General features: G+C 32.6%; 4 protein-coding genes across 5 annotated transcripts; 2 read left to right on the top strand and 2 right to left on the bottom strand.

Moving 5' to 3' along the window:
* Positions 1 to 1,170: 1,170 nt before the first annotated feature.
* On the bottom strand, positions 1,171 to 3,663 carry LOC140872072 (protein phosphatase 2C 57). The gene is made up of 11 exons (XM_073274803.1): positions 3,249 to 3,663; positions 2,915 to 3,043; positions 2,693 to 2,795; positions 2,481 to 2,591; positions 2,225 to 2,304; positions 2,091 to 2,144; positions 1,853 to 1,969; positions 1,733 to 1,787; positions 1,594 to 1,626; positions 1,464 to 1,510; positions 1,171 to 1,359 (listed from the first exon to the last, which is right to left on the bottom strand). Exons 1-11 carry the CDS (start codon positions 3,566 to 3,568, stop codon positions 1,236 to 1,238), a joined length of 1,173 nt encoding a protein of 390 aa, XP_073130904.1. The 5' UTR covers positions 3,569 to 3,663; the 3' UTR covers positions 1,171 to 1,235.
* Positions 3,664 to 4,442: 779 nt separating this feature from the next.
* On the top strand, positions 4,443 to 7,137 carry LOC140872216 (uncharacterized). The gene is made up of 5 exons (XM_073275014.1): positions 4,443 to 4,730; positions 4,820 to 4,954; positions 5,889 to 5,996; positions 6,502 to 6,579; positions 6,729 to 7,137. Exons 1-5 carry the CDS (start codon positions 4,608 to 4,610, stop codon positions 6,888 to 6,890), a joined length of 606 nt encoding a protein of 201 aa, XP_073131115.1. The 5' UTR covers positions 4,443 to 4,607; the 3' UTR covers positions 6,891 to 7,137.
* A 957-nt stretch (positions 7,138 to 8,094) lies between these two features.
* Positions 8,095 to 13,061, top strand: LOC140871470 (protein DEFECTIVE IN MERISTEM SILENCING 3-like). Its single transcript, XM_073273994.1, has 8 exons — positions 8,095 to 8,232; positions 10,200 to 10,337; positions 10,542 to 10,656; positions 11,016 to 11,247; positions 11,658 to 11,849; positions 11,936 to 12,259; positions 12,495 to 12,720; positions 12,876 to 13,061. The coding sequence occupies exons 1-8, from the start codon at positions 8,179 to 8,181 to the stop codon at positions 12,891 to 12,893; spliced, it is 1,299 nt and encodes a 432-aa protein (XP_073130095.1). The 5' UTR covers positions 8,095 to 8,178; the 3' UTR covers positions 12,894 to 13,061.
* A 147-nt stretch (positions 13,062 to 13,208) lies between these two features.
* LOC140871471 (GDSL esterase/lipase At4g10955-like) lies at positions 13,209 to 14,827 on the bottom strand. 2 transcript variants are annotated; one of them, XM_073273996.1, is made up of 3 exons: positions 14,776 to 14,827; positions 14,538 to 14,625; positions 13,213 to 14,416 (listed from the first exon to the last, which is right to left on the bottom strand). In XM_073273996.1, the coding sequence occupies exons 2-3, from the start codon at positions 14,600 to 14,602 to the stop codon at positions 13,438 to 13,440; spliced, it is 1,044 nt and encodes a 347-aa protein (XP_073130097.1). In that variant the 5' UTR covers positions 14,603 to 14,625; positions 14,776 to 14,827; the 3' UTR covers positions 13,213 to 13,437. The 2 variants fall into 2 exon arrangements, with proteins under 2 accessions (XP_073130096.1, XP_073130097.1); XM_073273995.1 differs by lacking the exon at positions 14,776 to 14,827 and having other exon boundaries at positions 13,209 to 14,416; positions 14,538 to 14,746.
* Positions 14,828 to 22,023: the final 7,196 nt, after the last annotated feature.

Raw genomic sequence — 22,023 nt, forward strand, 5'->3', positions numbered from 1 at the left:
AGGTTAAATCTTAATCCCTTTTTCCCCCTTGATTTTTACCTCATTTTTAATAATTGCCCATATATATTTTTGATCCATACACAATTTGAGAGCAAATTTAAATCTTAATCCATTTTTTTTTATTGTTTTTACCTCATTTTTCAATAATTTCCCATACATATTTTTTTATCGATACACAATTTGAGAAAAAAATTATAAATTCACAATGAAAAAACTTTGCCCATCATTCATATTTTTATAGTAGAGATTTTTTTTTACCTATCAAAAATTTAAATAAGACAATGATAATTATTTATTGAAGAGAGCATAACCTTGAGTTACGAATAATTCTTATTGATTTTTTAATACTTGTTAAGAGTCTTATGTTTGAATTTTAAATTTATTTAGGTAAATGTGGATTACATTTTGACATTTGTTTTCAATAATTATCTTTGATTTATTTATATTGATGAATTTAATTTATATTTATATTAATAAAAATTAGAATGATTCATTTAGAAAATTCAACAATAGTTTATATAAAAAAATAGATAGTAGAAAAATTTTATATTTATAATTTTTTTCTCATTATTGTATTTTTTAAGAATGAATTTAGGAATATGATGACAACCATTGAAATGTTGTATTCAATGGATAGAAAATTAAATAAATGCACCAATTAAATGCATAAGCACACATTGGTTTCCACAAATTCAATGTCCCAAATTTGACCCTAAATTTTACACCATTTTTTTCACCTATACCCATGCAATTAATACAATTCATTCATGTTTTTTTGGGAAATGTAGTAATTATACAATGCAAAAACTTTGCCCATCATTCATACTTTTATAGTAGAGAAATAGATGTGTCACGCATATATATAGATCATATCAAGCTTTACCCAACCATCAACCAAATCACTTGAATTTCATGCCTGATACCAACTATTAACATAGCATCTCATTGTTGGATGCAATGTATACATATCTATGATGGCGATAGTATCCTCTTCCAAGTGAAAATCGATGGTATTTTTTTTAATGAAAATTTTATTCAAAATGCAAAGAATCGCCTCTTATTCTCCTGTTTTCTGTCGAATATATTACTGATCGGTTCTGAGCATCATTTTCAGTGGAAAATTGTTCCATAAAATGGAAAATATAACATGCATAACTCTGATGCACCGGAGGGAGAATTGACTTCTAGATACGAATCCTACATTGTATATATGTACAGGTTGTCATTATTTGAATTCAAAAGGAAAACAAACTTGACATCCATATTCCAAGTGACACTATGCCGATTGTAGCTAGAGCTTGAGCCCATTCATACACGAAATTCTGTTGTTGCGCGGGTAAGTTTTGCCATTCCGTTCGCCTGCTCAAATACGCAGTTCCAAGAACAAAAACTTAGCCAGGAAAACAAAAAACAAGAGAATGATCAGAAACAAATGAAAACTGAGTCCCTATTATATGACATACCCCAGATCAGCAATGATAATGCTCACATTATCTTGCGAGTATCGGTTCTGCAGAACAGATTTTATTTCATGTTATAGTGATAATTTGATCTTATGCATTGAAAAATTGTTAAGTTTTGGGGGAACATTACCAAAGCCAGCTGGGCTAGAGCTTCAGAAGCCATCTGCTCGGAAAATAAAAAGAAAAGAAAATAAAACAGGTTACGCGCTTTTCTTGATTCAGAACCATAAAAAATTTTAAGCCATGACAGCATGAACTAATTAGATTACCTGCACATCTCCATGCTGGCGAAGATGATTTCTAACAAAGTTAACAGCTTCCGAACTGCAACAACGCATAATTTGTTACAATATTTTACTGTTCTAAGCTGTAGAAAGTAAGTATCTGACCTTTTAATGTAATCCCACAAGCCATCAGATGCTAATAATATAAATTCGGCATCTGGTCCTAGAGATACTTGAGAAACATCGGGTGATGCAACGACTAAGTCTCCGTTGAATCGTATCCTGAAAAATCATGACATGAAATACTAACTATGTTATCTGCTGAAATGGTCAGCACAAATCATCCTAGATTGGCATTTATTCTCAAAATTTGGAATTTTAGAAATGATTTATCTGTATGTACCTAGATACGAATTTTTCCGTCCACCGGCCTTCCTCAACTCCCTTCTCAAGCATCCTTTTTTTCATTTAAGAGAAACAATGTGATCGAACAGATGAAGTGGCAGTCGTTTGAGAGGAAAAGTTGGAAATCCTTACTCGTATTTTTTGTTCTTGAAACGCATGTCACCGAAAGCACGGGACACAGATATATCCCCGCAGATTCTTCCGTTTACAATCTGTAGACATCTAGAAAAAATTCAACACTATCCTTGCTTGAACATCATCGAAATCACTAAAATTCCAAGTTCTGTTCTATTTAGGAACAAAAATATGCACTTCTTTTCATACTCTTTGATCTAATATATGATTAATGATGGATTTAAATTGACTGAAAAGGTATAAAAGAACACACCCATCCACCAGCTTCATTAATTCGTTTAATCTCTTGACGAGAAACTGCGTTGTTCCCATAAGGCCGATGAGAATTTGTCAAAACTTCAGCCTTCCCTGATTTTGAGAGTACCTTAGGCAAGAAAGTTCATAGAATCTACTTCGTCAAGCAAATGCTCAGCATAGTTAAGAGAAAGGCGAAATCGAAAATGATCCCAAAAAAAGAGCTCCTACCACACATGAATCGCCAACATGTGAAATAAACACAACATCTTCCCGCACGAAAATAACAGTTGCCGTCGTGCCAGACTCGATTTCTTCGTTGCTCGTCTCAAGCCTTTACAAAATAAATCCTTCAATACAATCAAGCATCATATAAAAGCAAAATATAGACTATTTAGACATTTGATGATGACATGTTTTTCAAACAGATTTGAATTAATATAATTTTCTCACCATTTCAATAATGCTGCATCAGCATTTTCAAAAGCTTCTGTCAATGCTTTCTTGATTGCTTTGAAATCACTTCCATTTAAGAGATGCCCTCCTTGTAATGCTGCAACACATTCTTTGTATAACTCTTCCCTGCAATTAAAAATCAACGGCGTGCCCTTATTTCCGATTGGAAACCAAACAGAATAACAAGATATCATTTTTATACGAATGATGTTATAATCCTTAATAAGCACGAAACAAATTACCACTCCAAGGAACTCAAAATATAAACTAATACTGCAAAATCACACTTAAAAAAGAATTGAAAACTTTGGTATTTAACTATTGGGCAAACCTTAGGAACTTAGCAGAAGAGAATCCACAGTGCCCATCAAGAACAGCAGCATAAGAAAACCCATCAGAATTGATAATCACTGTTTCGTCTTCCATCTCATCGCGGGCTCCTTTTAATTTGACAGAACCCCACCGAATCTCAGCCACGCTCCCCAGAGCAGACGGCGGCGCGTCTATTGCGATTGCGGAGCACAACCTTCGGTCTCCTCCTCCTCCACCCTTTACTCTAACATTCTTTTTGGTTATTCGTTGGCAACCGTAATTGCAGCAGATCCTGTGTACTAGGAACATATGCAGCTGAGAACTACTGCATAAGGCCATTTGGTGTGGGAAGAAAACCGAAAGGAAATGATTGAGGAATTTTCTTGGTGTATTTTACTTTGATTGGTTAAGGTTGGTTAAGGATGATAGGATGGAGTAATGGCCAGAAGAAATGCAACCGATTTAACGGTCTAGATTCAAGAGTATTATGAACCGATCCCGGGTCTTCAATTGGCCCTTTATCAATTTTAATCAATTTTCGTTTTGATATTTGATCCTTGGTCATTCATTGGTCTAATGTTTGCAAGTACGTATACGTGTTTTTTTGAGAAAAAAAAATGAAGTACATGTACTTTTTTGAAAATACTTGTGGGAGGATGTAATAATCAAATCAAATAAGTAAAAATGTAAATATAATATTTGAAGTAATGTTTGATGATTATGACTTATAAATTACTGAATTATATATTTGAGATATATGAAAAGAGAAATATAGTCTTGTTACTTGGCACGAGTAGTAGTATTGACATATTTGTTTCAATAGTTTGAGCTAAAAATATAAAATGGATGACATTTAAGTTGCATCGAGGGTTGAAATATGGGATTAAAAACGATGGAAATGCGTCAATCTGATATTCAAATTGATGGAGTAAGTAAATACTTGATCGATCATTGATCAAATATTCGATTTTTCTTACTAATATTTTTTTGGACTAGCCGGTATAAAAAGTTTGCACAATGCGGTTTACCTGAATTGCGTATTTCACAAGCTATTGTATTACTTCGAATTTTAACCGATATGTATAAAAAAAAGTAACGAACGCGGATTCCCACGCCATAAAAAGTAGATCATATTTTAAATTAAAAAAAAAAGAATTTTAGGATAATTTATTATTATATGCTCCTGTTTGTTTAATTATCGAAATGTAAAACACGAGCCAACACCGTAACCTAACCTTTCAGCCGGCGCCGCTTCTCCTCACCGCCGCGTCGCTGCACCTCGGTGTCAGATTATCATCATATTTCTTCAATATTTTTACCTTTTGTTTTTTTAGTTTAGAGCTGTATTTGGTGGACCTTTGAGCCTCGACAAATAACAATGGCTTATCTGCAATACGGTAAAAATATTCTGCGGCGGGGATCGAATGAAATGCTACACCACCCGCTGTTTTACGCTGCTCAAGGAGTTCGATATCGCAAGCTGGAAGTCATTCTGACAACTGTTAGTGCCTCAATCCCATAAATTTTTCAAGTGTTTTCCAAATTGTTTCAAAATGGTGCGCGTGACTGTATTTTTTTTGGGTGATTTAGACGATTGACAAGCTCGGGAAAGCTGGAGAAACTGTTAAAGTGGCGCCGGGGTATTTCCGGAACCATTTGATGCCAAAGTTATTAGCTGTTCCTAATATTGACAAGTTTGCGCATCTCATTCGTGACCAGCGCAAGGTATCTCTTGCTCTATTTTGATTGCCATTTTTTAGAGTTCATCAATTTTATTGTGTGAGCTGTGTGATTGAAATTGGAATTATTTCTTTGTTTTGATCCGGGTTAATTGAATTTCGAATTGTGCCAAGTCTTTAATAAATATCAAGGAGACTCCAAAATCTTGTTTCTTTCTATTTATAAAGCGTTGCTGTGGATTGTTTTGGTTTTGCCATGTCAAACTTTAGGTGATCTGCGATTGATGCAGCTCGTATCCATTGGTAATAGTGGATACTAGAAATTTTTGGAGAACTTGTGTCTTTTAGTGGAGAAATCTTACATTTTTTGAAAAGATCGCCATTGAAGTTTGAATTTTTTTTCGCCATTTTCGCTGATTTCTGCCCTCAGCTCTGTCCAACATTGTGAATGAGTATCATATCCTGTGAGTTTTGTGGTAGAGATGTTTTTACTTGTGAATCTCAAATTATTTTAATTTTTCTATAAGAAACTCAATGAATGCTTCCTACATAGCCACATGAGAGTTGAATTACACGTTAAAATGTTTATCCCTTTTCACTCAGCCCACTCTGACTTTTTTGTTCATGAATGCACATGGATGATGGAAGGGCAATCAGTGAAAGGAGAGAAGAATGTGGGAAAAAAAATTCTTCTTCCTAACTTGTTCTAAGAAAATATGAATACACTCTTTCTCCCATAAAAGTTTTGTAATCCATTTACGTACTGTATTCTGTTGGCAGGACTTCATCTAATATTGAAATATTACACTACTTAAAGACTAAAGTATTTAATACTTGCAATTGACATGCCATTTTTCTTCTTTTTCCCATAGTTACGAGTTAAATTGTTTTAAGAAGCTCAGCACTCTATGTGTTGACAACTTGACATGTAATCAGAATCAGATAGTGTTTGATTACTACCTTGTCGTTTCTTTGATCAGATTTACCAGCCTAAGGAAGTCGAAGAGGTTAAAGTAGTTACAAAGACTGAGGAAAACAACATGAAAGAGTTCCAGGCAGCAGCGAATCGCCTTGCAAATGCAAAACTGGTCAGTATGTCATACTTGAAGCTTTAAGTGTCCCATAAAAATGCTGGAAAGGTGTCTTCGATGACCTAAAAGTTCTCGCAGTTTCATCATTGGAAGTCTATTTCCTCTTTATATAGCTGTCTTAATTTGCACTTTTTCTACATGCAACAAAGCACTTGTATCTCACAAATTTTTGTTTCAAATTCGTAGGGAGGTGTGTTGAATCTTTTAAGATCGTTCATAGTTTAATTTATTAGCTGCAATCATCACTGTCTTTCTTGAATTCTGTTTGGTTAGAATCGTTGTTGCCTAATATGGGTTGGGACTTGGGCGTATCATGTCACCAGCAGGAAAGTCAAGGGTTATATTTTCTAAACTTCATGTACTGTTTGCTGCGAAGTTTTGTGGTTCACTTGGTTCCCTTTTCTACATTACAGAGTTTTTTTTTTTTTGTTTCTTTTTTCACATTTATTTGAGTTGAAAGCAACTGGTAGTAAAGATTTATTGCATTTCCCCTTTGTGTTAGAGTATAAGACGGTTCATCGTAGAAGGGAAGGGCACCGAGGTGCGTGATCCGGTGACTAAAGAAGAAATTTTGTCGGAGGTATTGTTTGATTTTTCAATCTTCAAACATAAAAGCATACCTTAAACTTTGTGTCGATCGATCCTGGCTATGCTTTTCTTACTGTTACTTAGAGACGCACTCCTTTCTTGATGTGCCACCTGTGTGACTAATTTCTCTGGTAAATTCAGGTTTCCAGGCAACTACAAGTGCACATTGAACCGGAAAACTTGCAACTATCTGCTCCTTTATCGTCTCTGGGGGAGTATAAGGTTCCTCTTCGACTACCAAAGTCTATACCTAAGCCAGCAGGAAATGAGTGGATTCTTAATGTCAAGATAAGAAAAAGGTGATGGCTCAAGGGTCCATGTGGTGTAGTAATTTGGTTTAACGTGGAATGAAAATTGGCCTGAATTGAATTGTTGTTTGGGGATAACTTTGTTTAGTGATCGGTATGAGAAATTTCAAGAATAAAGTGGTCTCGAGTTTATACTTTCATTTTTAAATGATGCACAAAGTCTGTAACAAAAGACCAACTCCTGAATCTGTCAAGAACGAGTTTGGTATTTTTAGAAAGTTAAAATTTATATAATTTTTTAATTACACATATTTAAAGGGTTTATTGCTCTTGTTAAGTCTGTTTCTGGCTGATGTAGTGATGTAGTAATATACTTTGCTAGGCGCATAAACAGTGGCACGCAAATTCCTCCCATATTTGAATTAAAATTATTATTATTTATTATGGCATAGAAAAGCCACAAGTTTTAATTCTTATACAACGAGGAAAAACTGAGGTCTGTTAATTTTGTTAATTCAAATTTATCGAATCCATATGATTTAAATTTAAGATGAAAGGATTGAAATTTTTTACTGAAAATTGCGATTTTGATATGGTAATTTTGTTGTTTTGTGATTTTGATCTTTTATGTTTTCATTTTCAGTTTTCATTGAGTATGTTTTGATCTCCGGCAATTTTAGTTTTTTTTGGTCGAAAAAATTGTATAACCAAGGACATTAATAAATGATTTGAAATCCTCTTACATACCCAAATCAAGTTATCCAAACATGACCTAATCGTTATTGGATGTGGGCCTCAATTAGTCTCAAGATAACGAATTTGGGTTTGGTATCGGCCTATAACCAAGCCGTACATGAATAATACGAGTCGCGTCTGTTTCTTTTTCAACATTTTGAGTGATTTTGGGTTTTTAATTGTACTTACAAAGTTACCAGGGCCCAATAAACCCTCAGTCCAAGCATAATATTTGCAAATGTTTTAAAAAAATATTATGAGTGTTTTTAAAAAATAAAATTTTATAGACAAATTTCATGATATATTTTTTTTAACATTTGCAAACACTACCTATATGTTAGATCAAATATATTTATTTTCATACGTATGTAGCTCACAATGTATTCGATGAATCTGCATAGACTAAGGTAATGCGTGAGATAGCTTTTGGTATTCTTCTAAATTTTGAAAAAATAAGGGGGAAAAAAAGGAGAAAAGGGTTTACTTATTTATTTTGTTTTTATTAAAAAAAAACATAAAGATGCTCCTCTGTTGACTTGCCACCTCTGCGCTTCGCTTCCCGTGTTAAATATCAGGCTCTCGGCGGTGCAACCACCCAACGGAGGGAGATGCTCGGCGGTGACCACCAGCTAAGTGCCATGGATTGCGAGACACCTACCCAGGTCTCTCTCTCTCTCTTCTAATAAAATTGGTGTTTTTTTAAGTGAATTATCATTCAAAACTTTGAGGCAATTTCTAATCAGGGAAAAACAAAACTTTGAGGCATTTGGGGTTTAGGGTCCATTTAGGATTTTTTTTTTCCATACACATGAAATTGAAGGCTAGTGTTGATATCAGGCGACAATCTTTTACGTGCTTGTGATTATGCGGAAAAATTAAAATGTTTGTGTGTTTTTCCTAGAGTCGAAAAGGATTTGGACTAATAGAATTTTATGTGTTCTTTCAATGTGAACATATTTTGATTTTGTTTTAGGGTGTGTAGAATGATTGTAGGTTGAGATGAGATACACGGAGAAAAAGTCTCGGCATTTGCTTTTGAAAAATTTAGATGAATTTTTGGCAGTTTTTATTGGTTCTTTGTATTTTTTTTGTTTGTACAACTTAGTTTTTTTTAAAAAAAATGCAAGGATATGTTTGGATTTATTTCGGCCTGTTATTACTTATTAGGGGAAAAAGGTTGGAGAATGTGATAACTATATGATTTGATCGTGTGCGGATACAAATTTTTTTTGGAGGAAAGCACATTTTTAGGAGAAAAAACTGTTGGTTGGTTGTGAAAGATATTCCAAATGATGCTTAAAAAAGCAACATTTTAAGAAAAACTTACCTTAGGTTTTCTCCCAAAAGGACAAACAAAAAACTCCCTACTAAATTGCTCATGGAACTGTTATGAGGTCATACCACAGTCCATTTTTCGAGAAGTCGAAGTTCATGATGGCTTATTCTGAATAATCTTTACTCAACAATCAAGATTCGGTTCATGCACCTCGATCCAACTTATAACACAAACACGTGTCACATCCTAGAAAATGACCTGGCGGTAACTTGTTCGTAGTTCACCCTTCTTTTATGCCCTGTTAACGAGATCCTTGTAAAACATGAAAAATGGAATTGTATGCACATCGAATAATTGTCAATATCCTGGGCCTAGAATTTGATGAATTATTATATTTCAAAGCCGGACAAACAATGTAATTACCATATATGAGTTATAATGTCATTTCATATTTTGTGATTTTAATCATGCATTCAGAGTATATTGCTATTTCAAGCATATTTATGACTGACAACTAGTTCTCTTGAGATGAAAAGTACTAACTTGGTGAATTTCTCTTCCTTTTTACCCAATCTCACAATTAACAGTAAATAAGTGCAGGGGAAGATAACATTAATTCATAAACCAAAGCTTTGAAACTCCAAAAGACTAGTACCACAGCTGTGCATTAATTAGAATTTGGGTCGTGGTGGATGTTCAGGAGCTGACAGTTGCAACTCTTTTGCGTTGAGTGAAAGTATCCAAATGAGAGTGACATCTGGATCATAAAAAAATTTGTGTCACAACTAAAATTGGATGAGTAAATTTTTTTAACGACCTCCTAATTTGGTGTTTATTACACGCTTCGTTTTTGCAATGGTTAAAAGGAAAAACAGAAGTTTAAAATTGCACTTTCTGAATGTGAGATGAAACATTATTCTACAATAGTAGGATATGTTTGTCAAAAGGATTTCAACGTTTTACTTTTATTTAAATTGGATGTTTTCATAACAAGCATGATCTCGTGCGTTATTGTGTGCTTTTAGGTAATGCAGTTTGTTTATGCAGTACCATTACTTTTATATTATGCCACTTTCCTGATCCACATTTTATTGATTGGTTAGTCTTGCTTTGGTAATTATTAAATTTATCTGGTCCTGGATTGATGTCTGGTTTGTTGAAGGAAGTAAATAATCATGAATAATTTTCTGTTTCAAACCTAAATTCTTTTTTTCTACATTATTGATATTTTTTTATTATTAACTATAGTACACTCTTTGTGTGGACATGATATCTGAGGCTGTGATTCATTTATCATATGTAAAAAATAAAAATAAAAAATCCTGAGACTGTGTCATGTTCTTGTTATACTAGCTATCAAAAAACTCGAGGGCATTAGTTGTCACTGATTTGACACATGTTGGTCAAAATTCCCCATATATGATTTCAAGGGATAATATCCAGAATGGAGCTCTTAGTCAAATCGCTGAATCCACTTCAAACCATTCTAAGGTTTGTCACTAATTTCATAGTTTTGTTTATACCGTCCCCTTTAGATTATTTATGTATATGACTTCCTTGATGCTCAACCGTCAACGTATGTTTCTCTTTTCCCTTTTGATCAATACGAGTATTTGTCTATTCAAAGATCTCATATAAGTCGCCTTGAGGCAAGATATGGATTGATGTGAAACTGAGTTGATGTAATGTTTGCAGAAACTTCAAGATGATATGCTGGAGCTGGGTCAAAAAATAAAGCATCACGAAGACAATGTTAAATATTTGAAGTATCATAAAAACAAATTGGAGGAATCAATTGTAGACATGCAAGGTATGTGTATTTCCATATTCCGGTCTATCCAGATATGTGGTTGTACTGCGCATCCCATCTTTTAGAAGAAGAAAATGAATTGTTCCGGTTTCCTTATTGCAATTTTGGACATGATAGTATTTTTATAACACGAGGTACAAACTCTTGGTCCTTCAATGCTGATAGTCACAGGTATAGAATAAATTTAAGTGATGAATGAGTCACCGTACATCTATTTCTTGAAATTTGTACTGCTAAGATGTTTTCTTTACCTCAATATCTTCATTCTTTGTTTATTTTGTCTTGGAAACTGAATCATCTCTCTTTTCTGATGGTGTTCTGTTTCTCATGTGTTTTTCTAACCATACCCGGTCTTCTAGTCGCTATTGGGAAGCATTACATAAGTTCCTCGACAGAGAAGGAAGACCCTTCTTATACGAAGAACGAGAAGAAAATCATACAGAGTATTCTTAAACATGAGGGATCTGCAGCTGCATTGTGGTATACGTTGAAAAATCAACCTGAAACCCAAGCTTCTGACCCAAAATTGACAAAAGATGTCATCGGCATTGTTGCTACACTTGGGATGGTTGATGACGATAACCTTAGCAGGTGGCTTCGATTCTTTTCTAACATTTCACTATTAACTTCTTGCAAATATATTACTGGCTCCAATTTTTATTTGGATGTACTCGCAAAAATTCATGTGTGATACTAATTACTATGTGTTTATTTTAAGTAGAAGTAATATATTCTGCGTATTATTCAGTATCTTTTGTACCATAACATCTAAATATGGCAGTCTCGTGTTTTACTTCTTCTGGCAATAGAAATATGGAATATGCACATTGCACTACTGTGTATTGCAAGTTGCTGTTGTAGCCATATTAATTGTGCTTTATGTTTAGTGCTGCAACTGGATGTAAATTTACTCCTTGTGGATAGCCCACTTGTAAATTTAATTTAAGAAGCTGATAATCGGAATCTGGCTAACTTGTTTGCTGTTCAATTGTGGGGCTTAGGCTTCTTTCAGAGTATCTGGGCCTGGATACAATGTTAGCAATTGTCTGCAAGACCTATGAGGGTGTCAAAGCGCTGGAAACATACAACAGGGAAGGTTTAATAGAGAAAAGCTCGGGTCTTTGTGCTCTTGGAGCATCTACTGGCAGACCCTTGGATGGTCGATTTCGTGTCATTTGTCTTGAAAAACTAAGGTGGGTTTATGTTTTGCTGTTATGATCAAACGAGTTCTCATTTGAAATTCACCTCTTTTTTTAATACTAACTTTGTGTATGTCTAGACCATATGTTGGCGACTTTATTGATGATGACCCTCAACAGAGGCTTGATCTTTTAAAGCCAAGATTAGTCAATGGAGAAATTCCTCCTGGGTTTCTTGGTTTTGCGGTCAACATGATCGCCATCGACAGCGCTGACTTAAATGGTATCTCAAATGATGGACGCAACCTAAGAGAGTTGCTATTCTATAACCTCTTTTCCAATTTGCAAATATACAGATCAAGGGAAGACATGCTTAAGGCTCTCCCTTTTATATCAAATGGAGCTATCTCTCTGGATGGAGGTGTCATAAAAAGTCCTGGGGTGTTTGATATGGGTCAACAGCGGTAAGAAGCGAACCTTGACATTAATGCACGAGTACTGATTTATCGTTTTAATCTAAATCACCAATATCCATATTTCTCGTTTCATTATTTAAACGAAGGTAATGTTATATTTCTGTTTTTCGAGTTTTAATCTTCTTATGTCGAGAATGTTTTATCCATTTCTATTTGGATTTAATTTTTTCAAGTATCAATTAATTCTTGTGATGTTTTAACATTGGAATTTCTCTGATTGAAGGGGAGACATGGATGTAATGTTCCCAAATGGCTCCGATAGATTCAGCCTGCCCATGAACTATTTCGAGGTTGAAAATCGTATGAAGGAGACGCAATGGGACAAAAACAGAACCATGGTTGATCTGCAGAGAGAGCAGTCGCTATTAGATCTCGCAAGATTCAATTATGAGAAAAAGAAACAAGAGTTTGTCAAGTTTCTTGCACACAGCTCTTCGTTTGCAGCGCAGGTAATGACTCGATAATGCTCTGGACACCTTTCATGGTCTTCTTGGATGTCTCCCTCTTTACGACAAGCCTGTAAAAGCTAAACAAGTTTTTTTTTTCCTTCGAATTTAAAACTATTGTGATAAAAAACTGAGATTCCTTCGTGTTGTGCAATCAGCATAAGGTGATGACATAGAGACAATGAGTATTCAAGAAATGGCATGGAAGCAAGGTGACCGATCGCCCACATTTTCCTGTACATTTGTGTTGAATTCTGGTTCCGCACCAATGCTGTTCTGTGATTATTCAAATTTTAGTGTAATTATGTTCGATAAATTCCCCTTTTATCATTTTGAGATCTTAATTTATTTATGGTCTCTTCCCCCGCCGTTTACTCATAATCTAAATACAAACTATTTGAAACCACAAGTTTAAAGCTACATTTTCATTATTTTGAGACGTCAATTTTTCAGAACTATTCTGAAAACGAAAGCAAACATCATATTATCCGAACAACGTCGGGAATAAAATACACGAATCTATTAGGGAAATGTCGGAAGAGTACAACAAATCGATTAGTAGCATATGATGAATTCAACTTGTGGAAGAACAAAGGAAACCACATGAATTGTCATGTAGGGGCCAAAATAGAAAAAGAATTGCCATCTAAAATGTACTTAAAAGACCAGGACCAATACTTGAGAATTAACCTCGTCTGTAATGGCAAATCCGTAGAACCATTACATATAATGGTATAAATTGTACTTGAATTCGGATTCTTGTTTCCACCATTGTTCAATCCCATGAGCTTCCCTCACACCTTGAGCATTGCTTAAGTTTACAGTCAGATACGCAGATGGAATAAGATGTATTGCTTCAAAATCATTCTCTCTGCCACCTGATACAATGCTTCCTATTGAATGCTGCGTGGCCAATTTTCCTATTTTTCCTGCACCAATGGACTCCATTTTCTGTCGATGCTCGAAATATCCAATGTACTCGCAGCAGATGGGATCAAAGGGATTGAGAAACAGGTAAGGAACCCACGAAGATAACAAGTCAAAGGGGTGTTTTTCGGCAGATTCTTGGCCATGATAGCCGCCAGCCACCATGGCCAGTCCTGCAGTGATGACACTGTTTGCAAACCTCAAACCGTGCTTCAACTTCTCGCTCGGTATCCATTCGACGGGGAGAGATATAAAGGGAGGGTTAAAGAGGTATGTTTCAAGATGGGTTCCTGTATTTTTGGCCAACTCCCTTCCTATTATCAATGCCATAGATGAACCTAGAGAATGTCCCGCCAACCACACGTTCCCTAGGCCGACTCTGGAGACGATTTCTTGAGCTTTATCTATGGCATTAAGAATGCGTGTGCTTTTTTGCAGGTCATTTAGAACACAGTGAAGGTCGAGCTTCAAGTCCTCGGCCCTGTTTCTTGAATCGGTCATGGTGCCACGAAAGGCGATGACATATTGTGGAGGCCTTTGGGTGGGGTGATTGTGCTGGAGATGGTATGGGAATTCGAACTCGAGAATGGCACCGAAGATGGAAAGATCATGCTCATCTTCAATAACTTGGATTAGCTTGAAATTGAAGAATTCCCACCATGGAGAGGCGTTGCCAGAGGGGCCTTGCCTCTGGTTTTGCCTATCATGTTCGAGTATATACATACCTTGGACCAGGCTCGCAGCAATGGATCTTCTGTGGTATGAGTTACTCCTGTCACCATCCAAGTAAGAAAACAGAATCTTTGTCTCGAATCAAACTTCTGGATTTTCTTGAATCTGAAAACTAAATACTTTCTTGGAAGCAAAAATAAAAGAGAAAATATATATCTTACCAATCCACAGAAGTCAGAAACGTTGGCCCCGAATGGTAAAAGATTTCAGTTTGGGACGTTTCCATCACTCCCCTTCTCCTCACAACAACTGCAAATTTGCAGGGGATTATATAAAATGAGAGAGAAAGAAGAAAATCAAAAGGTAAAATGAAATGAAATATCATAGCCCCAAGAACAAATTCAGAGGTTGACTATATTCATGGTGACATTGTTTCAGATTTTAAGAAAATTGAATTACCTGAAAGACTGTAAAGCGTTTGTGATAAGTGATCAGAAATTAATGCGAATGTGAGAAAAGGAGGATTCTATATACGTGGGAAATTGAGAAAAACAAGCACCATTTCCGTACTGGAGTTTCAGGTCAACGCACGTTAAACAACTAAAAGTCTTTAAATATATATATATGTGTTTGCTAGCAATCAAAAGAAGCTCTTTGATACTTGTTCTTGGGCTGATTGCATCCACACTTCTTGTAAAAAGTCTAAAATATATAAAACCTCATGTGTAAAATTAATAGCATGTTAGACCCTATGTTTTAAAAAAATTAGCATAAAAACCCCTATGAGAGGGTATAAATGTGCCCGAGTTTGTATAAGATATGAGTGAAATGTGCTACATTTTAAAAAACTGAGAGATGCATTAGCCTATTAATATTTTTAAGGGATTTTATGTCTTTTAGACTTTTCACATGGGGTGTTGGTGCAATTAGCCCACTTGTTCTTGGACAAGAACTTTGGATATATCACATTAAAAAAAAAAAAAAAAGCTGAAGAAATGAAAATTTTTATATGTCTGAATAAATAACTTACAAAATATGTTCAATGTGACAATGTTATATATATGAGTAACGATTGTCTTAATTTTTATATGGCTGGGAAAAAATTATGACAGAGTTAGGTCTTACGAGTTACGATTAAGAAATTCAGTACACAAATACGGTACGAATTTTTCGAGCAACGAATTCAATTGTCAAGTGGGGTTGTATAAAATTGATTTATATATAAAAAAATGGTGCGTGGAAAATTAAAAGTCAATGGAGGAGGTACATTATGTTAAGTCAACTTTACGGAGAGTACGAATGTATGATTTTTATTTTTATTTTATTTTTAAGGGTATGAATGTATGATTATAACATCGATGGAAAATTATTTTTTTAGGTTTATATATTTATCACTTTATTATTTTGATCTTCTATGTTATTAAATTTTAATTTTAGTTTATTATATATTTTTTCAATAATTTTTTATATTTTTTTAACATGACGTTGATGTGATATCAATGTAGCGCTGATATATGTAGTAGTGTCATATCAACATTCCGATAAAAAAACTATTAAAATTTCAAAAAATAAAAAGATGTAGGAATAAAATTGAAATTTGATAGCATATAGAAACAAAATCTCAAAGCAACAATTAAATGACTAAAAATGCATTTTCCCTTGCACTAATTTAAACTTCAAAAGAATTCATAATTTTTTTAATTATTTCAACCTTATGATTCTTTTTCGTTAGTCATTCAACAGCCATCGAGTAACTAGCACTTGTAATAAATAAATGAATAAATAAATAAATAATTAATGAAAAAAAATTAAATAAAATCCATTTTTTTAAAAAAAAAAACAATAAAACCCCTTATTTTAAGGATTTGACATTTAGGACTAGAAATCAATAATGATATTGAATGGAATCAAATTTTTTTGGTGACGTGGAAATTCGCAGCCGTTATTTTCGGTGCGCATTAATGGGTAAACTCCCGGACTAACGCAATAACCTGCAAATTACGTTAACCAGATAAACCGCACTAGGCAAACCCTGTGTGACAGGCTAGTCCAAGAAGATGTTGGTATGAGGAATCGAATTCCTGACCTTTGGCCAAGACTTGATCATCTACTCCACCAACTTAGACACCCTTAAAAGCGGAATCAGATTTTATTGAATTAATTGAACGTAGTTACACGTCTAACACTCAAAACACTGGGGAAAAAACATTAATTTGAAATAGTAAATATAAATTCACTCATATGTCCGATCATAAAACCGTAAATTCGACTAGCATTTCAATGAATTTTGACTTTATTTAAGAAATGGGAGAGTCATCTAATAATTCGTATGGTGTCAATACTTTTTACAATAATAATTTGAGAACCATAATATTTTTGGCAATGGAATGTGTTGAATTACAATATGGGCGATATGGCTAATTAATTGGATCTGCTTCTATTCGTTGATTTTGATCGAAAACAATTATTTGTTTGGTTGTGATTACGTACATAATGACAACATTACTCCATTTTAAAATGATGAATAATAAATTAATTGTTAAGACAAAAAGAACTGAGTTTGAATGGGTAAGACATTTAATATAGGCCAGTAGTGGACTACTAGTTAATTACGCACAATTACGACTTCTTTTTTTGTTAATTTTTAATTTTAATTTTGCCCACCAAGCACAGTTGTCCTTAAACAAAAATAATATTAATATAACAAGGTATTGTTCGAATAGTTGGCCACAAGCTCCCACTTCCCAAAAAAAAAATTGGATTTGTTTATTGTTGGGGGCAAGACAAAAGATAGAAAAATGGAGGCTCTTTAATTTGTGCACCATCCTTTTTGCAATAATAATTCTGTCTTTTGTGCAAGGACCATAAACTATAGATAAGCCGTCCCTTACAATTCTTCTCTTCTATACTTTCTTTTCTTTGGAGTTGCGAGAGGGGCAGTAACTCGGTCTCAGATTTAATAAATCGTCCAAAACTTGAGATTTTAGTGTCAAAATAATTTATATAAGTCGTTGACATTTCTATAATGTTTGAAATCAAATAAAAAGGCATGCACAAATATTGTTCGACTTAATTTTCACATTTGAATTTATTATTATTATTATTTTTACAAAATTGGTTTTAATTTGTCTCTACTTATAAATCCATGGATCGTTTTCACTTTAGGCAAAAGAAAAAAGAGTCATTATCTCATTAGCCATTCCCAACTATTGATGATATAACCCCTCCACTTTAACCAATCACCATTGTCACATTCAAAAACTACAAGAAAGTTTTTGTAAAGCCCTATCTGCGAATCTACCAGGTCCTACATAAAATATATTTTAATTATAAAGATATTCGATTAATATTTATTATTATTAGTATTATATTGTATAAGACGGTAGAAATTTGAATACATCATCTCAATCGATCTGATTTTATGATTCTTGATCGAGTATTTGACAACTAATTCAAAAGAACTTAATTTTTCATAAACGGGTCTGATTTTATTTTATTTAAAAAAAAAAGTTCCATATAGTTTATCTGCTCATAACAGCAAATATTTTGGCTTCAATAGTGTCTGTTTTTCTACAAGAAAATAAAAAAAAAAACTCATGAGTTTACTCGAGTGGTCACATTTAAATTATATCAATCGGTTCAGTTGGTTCCAGTTTGAAATTGATTTTTCGTCCCCAGGAAACAAATAACTTGAATTGTAGTTTGTTTCGTATTAATGTCGATTCGATCCGTTGAGAAATTGAACATATGCCCTAGCAAATATTTTTAAGTGTGAAATTATTCCTAATGAATTCCATATGTGTTTTGTTTTTAAAAATAGTCGTATTCTATATACTTATAAATGCATAGGAGATTATCTTTTAAAAAGAACTTACATAGCAAGACTGAAGACGTACGTTTTAATATAGTTACTAATAATTTGCACATAAAAAAAGAAAAGAAAGTGAAACAATCTATTCGAGTTCCGTATTTCTTATCACCATAAACTCATCATTAATTATTCTATACATTTGTTTTGTGCTAGACAAGTATATATTTTTATCTTTCTCAATATTTTTAAAATTTTCCTAAAATGGGAAGATAAAATTTGTACCAGTGTCCAATGAGGAACTCCAACATGCACAACCCCTAGGCATCCATCAATCAATTGCAGCAAAGTGGACCTATACTCCACTAGACTTCTTTTTGCTAAAGGTTGCCTCATATTCCATTGCTCATTTCCATACATATTCCTTCATTCTTTAATAGTTGAACGTTAAAAAAATAATAATAATAAAAAACGATTTCACGAATTAATTTTATAAAATATATATTAATTAATTTGATTTAATTCATAAAAAAATATTATTTTATATGTTTGAAATATTATTTTTCAGTACTGCAAAAATATTATTATTTGCTAGTTATATATTTACAAAGAAATATTGTATAACATATGCTGATTTGAAAGAAAAATATTATTTTTTATATTAAAATTATATTATGTAATAAATATACTGATTTGATTTCCATTACAAGTATGGATCGAGTCGATCACTCTCATGAGTATAGATTCATGACATCATTGTACAAAAAACCTACGCTGACATGGTTAGATGATAAATGAAGATTATTTATTTTCATCTTTCCCTTGAAACACATAGTCACTCACTATTTTTAATTTATCTTCAACAAAATTTAACGATAGAAAAACTTATTACATCTATGGATCGATTTATAAAACTCGGAGACGGATTTATAAATATATTAAGGCATCGTTTGGTTTGAGTGATAGGATAAGTAATCCGTAGATAAGTAATATAATGTAAATTAAAAATAAATAAGAAAAAATAGTTAATATATTATTTGATTTGATGGATAGATTATAATTTATTTGATTTAATTGATGTAAAATTATTAATTAATAAATAGATAAATAATATGACAAAAATAAGACGAAATTGATTGTGATAAGTTATACATAGATTAACAATATATCAAATCAAATAATGCCTAAACGTATTATTATTTGAGACTATTTTTGACATATTTAAGAATAGATTAGAAACCGAATTCAAATTTGGATGTGAAATCATTTCAGCAAATTAAACATGGAATTATAATTGCATGGATTTATAATTTGTCTCTAAAAATAGTAACAAATTTTTTTGTCTCAAATCAGAGACGAAATTTCGTAAACAAATTTTTTGGACGGATTTTTTTGTCTCAGAACAGATGGAAATATGATATTTAGAAACAAATTTTTTTGTCTATGAAGCCTTGTTTTCATGCATGCATATGGTCGGTCACTTATGCAGTACTACATAATTTTTTAAAATACTACTACACATTATTAAACACAACTAATTAAATATATACAACCTCGATAAGTTAGTTATATATATATATATATATATATATATATATATATATATATATATATATATAATGATGATCCTCAGCACATCAGTGTGTAAGAATTTTGTGTACACCGCGTTATGTTCGCGCGAACATCTGAGATGTTCATGCGAACATCTGATTTTTATTTTTAGATGTTCGCGTTAACATCTCAGATGTTCGCGCGAACATCACGCAGTGCACACAAAATCCCTGCACACTAGTACGAGTGGATCATTACTTTATATATATATATATATATATATATATATATATATTATCCATGCAGCTGGATTTTGTATTCGCAGGCTTTGCAGCAAAGTAGCTTAACAAGTATGAAATGAATAGCGTGGAAGGATATTGGAGCAGAGAATCGGCTGAAAGCAATACCATATTATAAAATTATCACTTTACAGCATTCGACAACACGGATATTCCATACTGTATATATGCACGAAAATGATATATATTTGATTAATGTTTTTTTTTAACATATATTTAACGACGTCTTGAATTCAAAAATCTTCTCCGATCATGGATATCGCTAGACCAGAAACCTATGGCAAAATTACTATTATCTATATATAAAATCGTATCAAGATATATACAGCTCTAATTAAGTGCCCTTTTGATCAGCACATATATTATTGTTCAGTATGGAAATTACAATAATTGCTTTTAAGTACTTAAAATTTATTGGGCAAAATGAATTATTTATTAATATCGTTGTGATTATTATTATTATTTATATATACAATAAAACAAGATTGCAATAGTCGTGCTTCTCATGATATCATGGTGTCATTCAAGGTAAGAATTTCGTATCAAAAGAAAATTTGTTGCCGTTAACTGTTAAAGTTTAACATCCACAAATCACAATGACATTAAATGGAAAAAGTACGCGCGTAATATAAAATGATATTTTTTACATTTTGATCATCTCCATGAAAATTCAATTCTCATTGGTGTATATATATTGTCTAAAATCATGTTGCTTAAAATGGCTTCTTCGTTCATGAACTTAGAATTTAAGAACCACACATTTTCCAACCAGAAACAAAAAATAAAAAATGGAAGCACACACGACTAAAAAAACATCAGAATTTTTTTTTCTTTGTTCACATAACATTTACCATATACTTGAACAAAATACATGTTATAAACATAAAGCAAGCACCCAATATTTTTAGTACTACCGTGGATTTTGGGGGAAAAGGGGTGGTTATTATTTAAGCTGAGCATACAAGTGCCTTTTAAGAGGTGACTATATATTATATACTTGCAAGAATAAATAAAACTTTTTACTAAAAAATACAATTAAAGTTCTTCCCGGCTCCCCATATATACTACATCTCATTGGGATTTAGGTTTTCTTGCCGTACTAGATCACTTTTCTGCATAGGGCAAATCCTAGCTCGTATCATGCTAATCTAGATTTATATTATTACACGGAGAAATTCCGCTCTATCTATAGAATGATATTTAAGGTAGAATTTTTCGGTATATATTATTTATCTTTATATATGGGGATGTCTATTAAAAAAATTGCATATGTCACATGCATTGATAAATATTCATTTTTAGATGTACTCTTAAGATAAATATTTCCGTTTTTAATATATAAGAATTTCATAAGTGGTCCATTTTAAATGTTAAAATTTTCATTCAATATCAATGTATGTATATTTAGTTGCTCGCGCTCATATAGTGATAAAATATAAAATATATTGGTATGAAATAATTAAAATGATCAAGATGTATTTATATATTTTCATATTTCCTAATTCGGAACAAGATTTAAATTTCAATACCATCGTTTAATTTATTTCAAGTTATATGATTTTATATCAAAGTAATTTGCTAACATACATTGTTTATGATCATTAATTATTTTAATAATATGTACTATTTAAGAATCATGTTTGTTTTTAAAAAAAAAATTAAATCATAGTTTTTCCAAAACCAAACATGTTAGAAGAAAAATATGTCATAATTGTGAGACTATCTCACAAATGTATATTTGTGAGATTAATCAAATTGATCTATATTTGCAGTAAAAAATAATATTGTTGACATAAAAATCGTACTTATTCATAAGTTTGATCGAGTTGGATATATGTTTTACAAAATTGACGCATGAAATGGTTGCATAGAAATTTTTAACTCTCTCCATCCCGATTATATAGATATTTTTTGTCACACATATTAAGAAAAAATACTTAGAAAATTAAATTACATACAAATTTATTATTTTATTTCTATTTAATTCATTTAAAAATAGATATACGATTTTCAAGACGTAATTAATATGTACATTTTTACGATTAAAAA

The sequence above is a fragment of the Henckelia pumila genome, unplaced genomic scaffold, assembly GCF_033568475.1.
Source record: "Henckelia pumila isolate YLH828 unplaced genomic scaffold, ASM3356847v2 CTG_461:::fragment_3, whole genome shotgun sequence".
NCBI classification, from domain to species: Eukaryota; Viridiplantae; Streptophyta; class Magnoliopsida; order Lamiales; family Gesneriaceae; genus Henckelia; species Henckelia pumila.